The sequence below is a fragment of the Sinocyclocheilus rhinocerous genome, unplaced genomic scaffold (genome assembly GCF_001515625.1).
Source record: "Sinocyclocheilus rhinocerous isolate Xijiao unplaced genomic scaffold, SAMN03320098_v1.1 scaffold288, whole genome shotgun sequence".
NCBI classification, from domain to species: domain Eukaryota; kingdom Metazoa; phylum Chordata; class Actinopteri; order Cypriniformes; family Cyprinidae; genus Sinocyclocheilus; species Sinocyclocheilus rhinocerous.
The window spans coordinates 322,744-329,751 of record NW_015635021.1 but is presented as its reverse complement, the minus strand read 5'-3'; the positions used below and the strand labels follow the sequence as shown (position 1 = coordinate 329,751).

Sequence of the window (7,008 nt, the reverse complement as noted above, 5' to 3'; positions counted from 1 at the left end):
GGCAGGGTCTGTGTGGGATCATAATTGGGATCAAAGGTGCCCTAATGTGGTTTCCAGCCATGAAGATTAAACAGACTCTGATGTCTTGTATCATAACTTTTTTTGTGTGTGTCATGTACCCCCACAGCCCCATTGCTAGGGCTCAAGTACCCCTTCATCAGCCAAAGCAGAAATCTCTTTCTTTTATCATCTAGCATTTATGGATCATATAGCATTTATGAAAAAAAAAGAATTATTATATTATATTATAATTATAATATATAATTATAATATAATGAATAATTTAAATATTATATTATTATAATTATTTAAATTAAAAATTATTTATACACTACCATCCCGAGCGCTGCCACACACCTGCACGGCACAGACGCAGGTATGCTGGTGTTAGTTTTGACCGTTAGAACTAATGTGCGAATGAGCTGACAGCTAATCGTGACCCGAGTGACTGTTATCAGGTTTGTTTGTATATTGCTTTTATGGTGCATTTTCAAGCAGCGTAACGGACATCCAATACTATGTTGTGAATGGTATCAATTACTGTGCTAGAAATCCATAATTCTAGTCTCATCTTAAGTTCTTTAGTCCCCCAGTGAGAAATTTGAATACAGCTGATTATTAAAATAAAATTCATTTCATTTCATTTTTAACTTGAATTTAGTTGGTTTATTATATTATGGTATATTGTAAGCGTTTAATTTTAGTGAAAATTATTGAAGGTTTTTTATAATATTTATATAACACTGTAGTAATGCCTTCTAAAATTTAAATATTAGATATAACATTTATCTTTTAATGTATTTTAAAATGCACTTTTTTTCCTGTGATGGCAAATAGAAAACAATTAAATTGTAATAGCATTTCACAACGTTACTATTTTTACTGTAATTTTTTTCTTCAGATATAATGGGGAGCATAAAAGACTTGACACTGTATATGTGTGTGTAATATATATATATATATATATATTAAGCAGACTCTTAAGATGTCTTGTATCATAACTTTTTTTGTGTGTGTCATGTACCCCCACAGCCCCATTGCTAGGGCTCAAGTACCCCTTCATCAGCCAAAGCAGAAATCTCTTTCTTTTATCATCTAGCATTTATGGATCATATAGCATTTATGAAAAAAAAAGAATTATTATATTATATTATAATTATAATATATAATTATAATATAATGAATAATTTAAATATTATATTATTATAATTATTTAAATTAAAAATTATTTATGCATCTTTTTTCTTGCAGAGAGAAGTTAAGAGTTTCTCACAATTCAGACTTTTTTTCCTCAGAATTGCAAGTTTGCATCTCCCAGTTTTGACTTTCTCGGAATTGTGCATCTCGTAGTTCAGTTTTTTTTATTCCAGAATTAAAATAAAATAAATAACTGAATTAAAAAACAAAATAATAAATATTATATTAAGTATTAAGTAGTATTAATAATAAAAATGTAATAATAATAATACTTTTTATTGTAATTATAATCAAATGGTACAACTGTAGATATATCCCATTAACACAGCAAAGTAAAAGATATGAATGATATGAATTATATATTTTAAAAAGGAAATTGTAAGTTTATATCTTACCATTGTCACAATTTCACAATTTTTTCTTCACAATTCACATTTTTTTTTCAGTCGCAATTCAAAAGTTTGAATTGTGAGATAAACTAAATCGTGAAACAGAATTGAGAGAAGTCTAAATTGTTACAGAAAAAAATAATTAGAAATAAGCTTCCATAAACATGTACCTTAACTGAAGTGGCAGTTTTTTGTTTTTTTTTGATGGTTCATTAATAAATCAAGCATCAACACTCTTTGTTCATCATTTTTGTTTCTGTGTGTACGTTAGCTCCCTCAGGGTACAGTGCCGGTGTCATATACAGTTTCTCCAGTGCCGCCCCATGGTCTACCTGCCCCCCTCTGTACGGGACAGCATCTCCCAGCATGCTCTTCCCAACAGCAGGTGCCTGCCTGTTCTGTGATCTTCAGCGGACAGCAACACTATCCAATCTGTAGCGTACCGCCTCCTGTAAGTAAATATCAAGCTGTGAAAAGGCATAGCTGTAATTGATTTTTGTGAGCTCATTTGATTTGTTTGAATCTGCTGTCCTCCAGTGGTGGCAAGTTGTTACATTCCTGTTTTAGTCTTTGAGGGTGCAGTCCATTATAATGGTCTGTAACTGATGGTCTAATATCTGTTTATTTGTTTGACATGCAGATGTTGCCGGCATGTTCGGTGCAGCATTTGCCAGTGCCGTACGCCGCGTTTCCTTCTCTTCTCTCCAGTGATCCACCCTTCCTGCTTCATCCTCCACATCTGTCACATCATCCACCCCACCTGCCCACTCCTGGACAGTTCTTACCTTTCCAGACACAGCAGTCTCGATCTGTGAGTATACAATCACATGTACACAGAGTTTTATATGTATTAAAATATTCATACTATTAATGACATATCTGTATTTTTTTGTTGTTGTTGAGAGAAATCTTTTATGCTCACCAAGGCTGTATTTATTTGATCAAAAATACAGTAATACTGTGAAATATATAAAAATAGAAAACAATAATTTAAATAAACGGTTGAAAACAGTTGTGTGTATTTATGTGGAAATTTAAAAAAAAGCTTAAAAGACCAGCATTTATTTGATATAGATTAGGGCTGTCAAAACGATTAATCGCGATTATTCGCAACCAAAATAAAAGTTTGTTTACATAATATATGTGTGTACTGTATATATTTATATGCATATATAAATGCACACACGTACATGTATATATTTAAGAAGTATATGTAATATTTATATTTATATATATTATAAAATCATACATAAATATGAACATATATCTACTCATGTAAATATTTCTTAAATATATACATGTATGTGTGTGTGTTTATATATGCATATAAATATATACAGTACACACACATATATTTTGTAAACACAAACTTTTATTCTGGATGCGACTAATCACGATTATGATTCCATCCATCCATCCCCCCACACATATACCACCATTTAATATATAAAAATATTTTAAATGGATTCATATATTAGAAGTTTTATAATACATACATAATTTATTATGTGTGTAAATATTTATATAAAAACTTGTATAAATGTTTTTTTTGTTTTTTTTTTACTATAGTTCTGCCAAAAAATGTTTTTTAAAATTGTTAGTATTAAATATGCATGTTTGTTTTTGTGAATAGCCACTGCAGAGGATAGAGAATGAGGTGGAGTTGTTGGGGGATCACCTGTCGTTAGGTGGAGGGTTTAACTATCCTCACTCGGGGCATCCTAGTCCTCTGCCCCCTTCCACTCCACTGCAGTTCCTCTCCCATGAACCCCTGCCACAGGAGCTCTTTGGAATGGTGAGTGATCTTCACGCTTTATCACTTCTGCTCAATGCAGTCGAAACAAGGTAATGAAGGTTTTATGTGTTTTTCCTGTGTGTTCTCTCCAGCCCTATCCACACTTCATACCTCGACGAATCACAGGCAGACGCTACCGCTCTCAGCAGGCCATACCTCCACCTCCTTACCACCCAAGTCTGCTGCCCTACTTCCTGTGAGTTACACATGCAAACATGCACCAGAGTGTTGTGCTGGAGAGCCAGCGAGCTGGAGAATAATAATGTCACTGTTTTGTTTCTGTTTGGTGGGCCAGATCTGTTCTTCCAGTCCAGCCAACAGCAGTGGGTCCCACCATTAGCTTAGAGCTGGATGTAGATGATGGAGAGGTTGAGAATTATGAGGTGAGAGTCTCTAGTTATCTCAGGAAACACTTACTAATAATGCTTCAGATCCCATTTTAGGCATACTTTTGTTTCATTATTCTGTTTTACATGTGCTTTTGTTCTTGTGTTTGACTAGGCTCTGTTAAACCTTGCCGAGCGTCTCGGAGAAGCGAAGCCTAGAGGTTTGACAAAGGCCGATATCGAACAGCTGCCTTCCTACAGATTCAACCCCAGCAACCATCAGTCTGAGCAGACTTTGTGAGTACAAACTTACAAACAAACTACTTATTGGGGCAGTCGTGGCCTAAAGGTTAAAGAGTCGGTCTTGTAACCCGAAGGTTGTAGGTTCAATTCTCAGTACTGGCAGGAAATATAGTGGCGCTTTTCCACTGCATGGTACGGCACGGTACGGCTCGGTACGGTTCACTTTTGGGGGGTTCCGCCCACTCTAAAGCGGTACTGAACTGCAGTGGAAACGCAAACCGAGCCAAACCGAGCCGTGCCGTGCCGTACTGTACTGAGCCGTACCAAGCCGTACCGAGCCGAGTCGTACCACGCAGTGGAAAAGCGCCATAGGTGGGGGGAGTGAATAACCAGTGACCTTTTAATAATTGAGAGACTTCATATTGAATATGTTTACTCTTTAAAAAAACAACAAAAAAAAAAAAACTATTACATCACCTAAAATAGACATGTTTGCTTTGATTTTTTTAAAAATGTTTTAACAAAATCTTGATGTTGGATAAAAGTATTATAGTAATTAATATTATTTCCCCCCTCTCTCTATAGGTGTGTAGTGTGCATGTGTGATTTTGAGTCTCGTCAGCTGTTGAGAGTTCTGCCCTGTAATCATGAATTCCATGCCAAGTGTGTCGATAAATGGCTTAAGGTAAGGAAACAAGCTTGCATATTAATTTATTACACTTAATAATATTTCATTAATTTTATTTATTTATTTTATTCATTTATTATTAAAATCTTTAATAATATTATTTAATAATAATAATAATAATGTGTCATTGTTATTATACCCATTCAGTGGTTCTCAAACTTTTAACTCAAAGGCCCCCATTGTCAAACACAATTTTTTTTTTTTCTTTTCTTTTTTTTTTATACAAGAATTTAATTTAAAGCAACCGATATTAAAGTGAAAAAATTTATTAAAAAATATATTTTAATTTATAGGAGGTACATTTTTTCTTTTTTGTCTACCATAAATTAGAGTTAATTTATTTTACTATATTAATAATTTAAATTATTTTTAGTCATCAATAGAGAATTTAGTGTCAGGGCCAAATATTGCCCTATACAGATTTTGTTGATCAAGTTAATCATGCAAATTTGTCTCATTGACCAACAGAAAGCTGCTTAGTTTGAAAGTGACGATTTACGTGAGCTGTGCTTCATGCATCACTACACTATTGACAATAGACAGTGGACCTTTTTTTGCCCACAAAATTTAGCTACAGTGACTGCACCTTTACACAGACAGACTTGCCTAACTACAGCTTGTCTCCAGTTATGATCTACACATTTCTTAGACCTTTATGAAAATCTATCCTCCTCTGTCTTCTAGGCTAACAGAACCTGTCCTATTTGCCGAGCAGATGCATCTGAAGTCCAGCGGGATTCCGAGTGATGCTGCTCACTGAACACACACACACACACACACACACTCTCTCACACACACACACATACACACCACTAAACACTTCAGTCATTCTCCTACCGTTACATTCAATTAACTTCCACATGCATAATTACTCCTCACACACAAATGACCGCTGCAAAAGATTCATGAAAACTTTATGCATCGAAATCAGCGTTTGATATTCATCTATGAATATCCAACTAACTGAGACACATACACACACACACACACACACACACACACGCACACACACACATCCCTTCGGTTTTTTGATCACTAATTCTTTGAGTGGAAGTCCAAAGGTAATGGTTCATATTATCATTCTGGTCATGTTCTGGTTCTGATTTAGTTTTTTTTTTATATATAAATATATATAGTTTAGTTCTCCCCTTCGGGGGGCGGGTGTTGGTATGTTGCAGTCTTGTGTGTGTGTGTGTGAGTGAGTGTGTGTGTGTGTGTTTGTGCACTAACATTCCCAGCTATGTGAGCACACTGTGGTGTGGTGGTCTTTACGAAGATTAATGTTGTGAGCATGGGCTTTTATATTTTACCAACAAATATAGCTATATATAAATATGTATGTATGTATCCATATAGAGGGACAAATTACAAAATTCTTAATTTTTTGGTTTGTTTTTTAAATAGGAAAAAAAATTATGGAAGTCTGTCTTTTTTTTTAAAAATGGAACAAAAGATTCAAATTATATCTATACATAAAGCGGGGATTTTGGGTGGGTCTTGCTCAATTATGATTTAACAGTCTTTATAGAATTCGAAAACTGTGAGGTGCGTGTGTGTGCTTTTGTGTGAAAGAGAGTGTGTGTGTGTGTGTGTGTGTATATTCGAGAATCAGTTGTTTGTTATTTATCCCATATGTGTGGTACAGAACACTGGCTTGTCGCTCTCACTTTTATTCTCGTCTGGGATTGGCTGAGGATGCGCACTGACATGACATGTGATTGGTTTGGAGGGGCAGTGAAATATTCTCCAAGTTCTTATTAGATGTATCCTGCTGCAACCTTTTTTCTTTCTTCTGCTGTCTTACGTTTTTCAATATTTTCAACACAAATAACCTTTTAAAACCATTAAATGTGTATTCCCAATCCATAGCCAGTCCTGATTATGTAGACAAATCCCCACTTTTCTCATTTAGCACTTAGAGCACCATAGTGTCATTTATATTATTATTCGCCTTAAAGGGATAGTTCAAAATTTTGTTTTTCTCACCCTCCTCTATGGATTTCCTCCTTTTGTTGAACCCAAAAGGTATTTTGAAGAACGTTGGTAACCATACAGTTGCTGGTAGCCACTGACTTCCATAGTATTTTTTTTTTTTTAATTCCAAACTATGGAAGTCAATGGCTACCAGCAGCAAACATTCTTCAAAATATCTTCTTTTGTGCTCAACAGCTGAGAGAAACTCTTACAGGTTTGCAACAACTTGAGGGTAATTCAAATTTATAGTAAATGATGATAAAATTTTCATTTTTGGGGGAACTATCCCTTTAAGACTTGCATTTCTTAAAAATAGCCATTCTCCAAGTTTCATTTATTCGAATTATTCATATGCCAGCTAACCTTGTTGCAACCCACATTACTCTCGACTTTACC

At 34.6% G+C, this 7,008-nt stretch overlaps 1 protein-coding gene across 1 annotated transcript in view; it reads left to right on the top strand.

Annotated features, from left to right (window-relative positions):
• LOC107746038 (RING finger protein 44-like) overlaps positions 1-6,709 on the top strand; it is a 36,590-nt gene extending 29,881 nt beyond the window's left edge. The window contains exons 5-12 of the mRNA XM_016560093.1: positions 1,858-2,037; positions 2,227-2,397; positions 3,220-3,381; positions 3,474-3,577; positions 3,677-3,764; positions 3,883-4,004; positions 4,536-4,635; positions 5,323-6,709. Of these exons, the coding sequence (XP_016415579.1) occupies positions 1,858-2,037; positions 2,227-2,397; positions 3,220-3,381; positions 3,474-3,577; positions 3,677-3,764; positions 3,883-4,004; positions 4,536-4,635; positions 5,323-5,385 (990 nt within the window). The 3' untranslated portion in view covers positions 5,386-6,709. The remainder of the gene's footprint in view (positions 1-1,857; positions 2,038-2,226; positions 2,398-3,219; positions 3,382-3,473; positions 3,578-3,676; positions 3,765-3,882; positions 4,005-4,535; positions 4,636-5,322) is intronic.
• Positions 6,710-7,008: the final 299 nt, after the last annotated feature.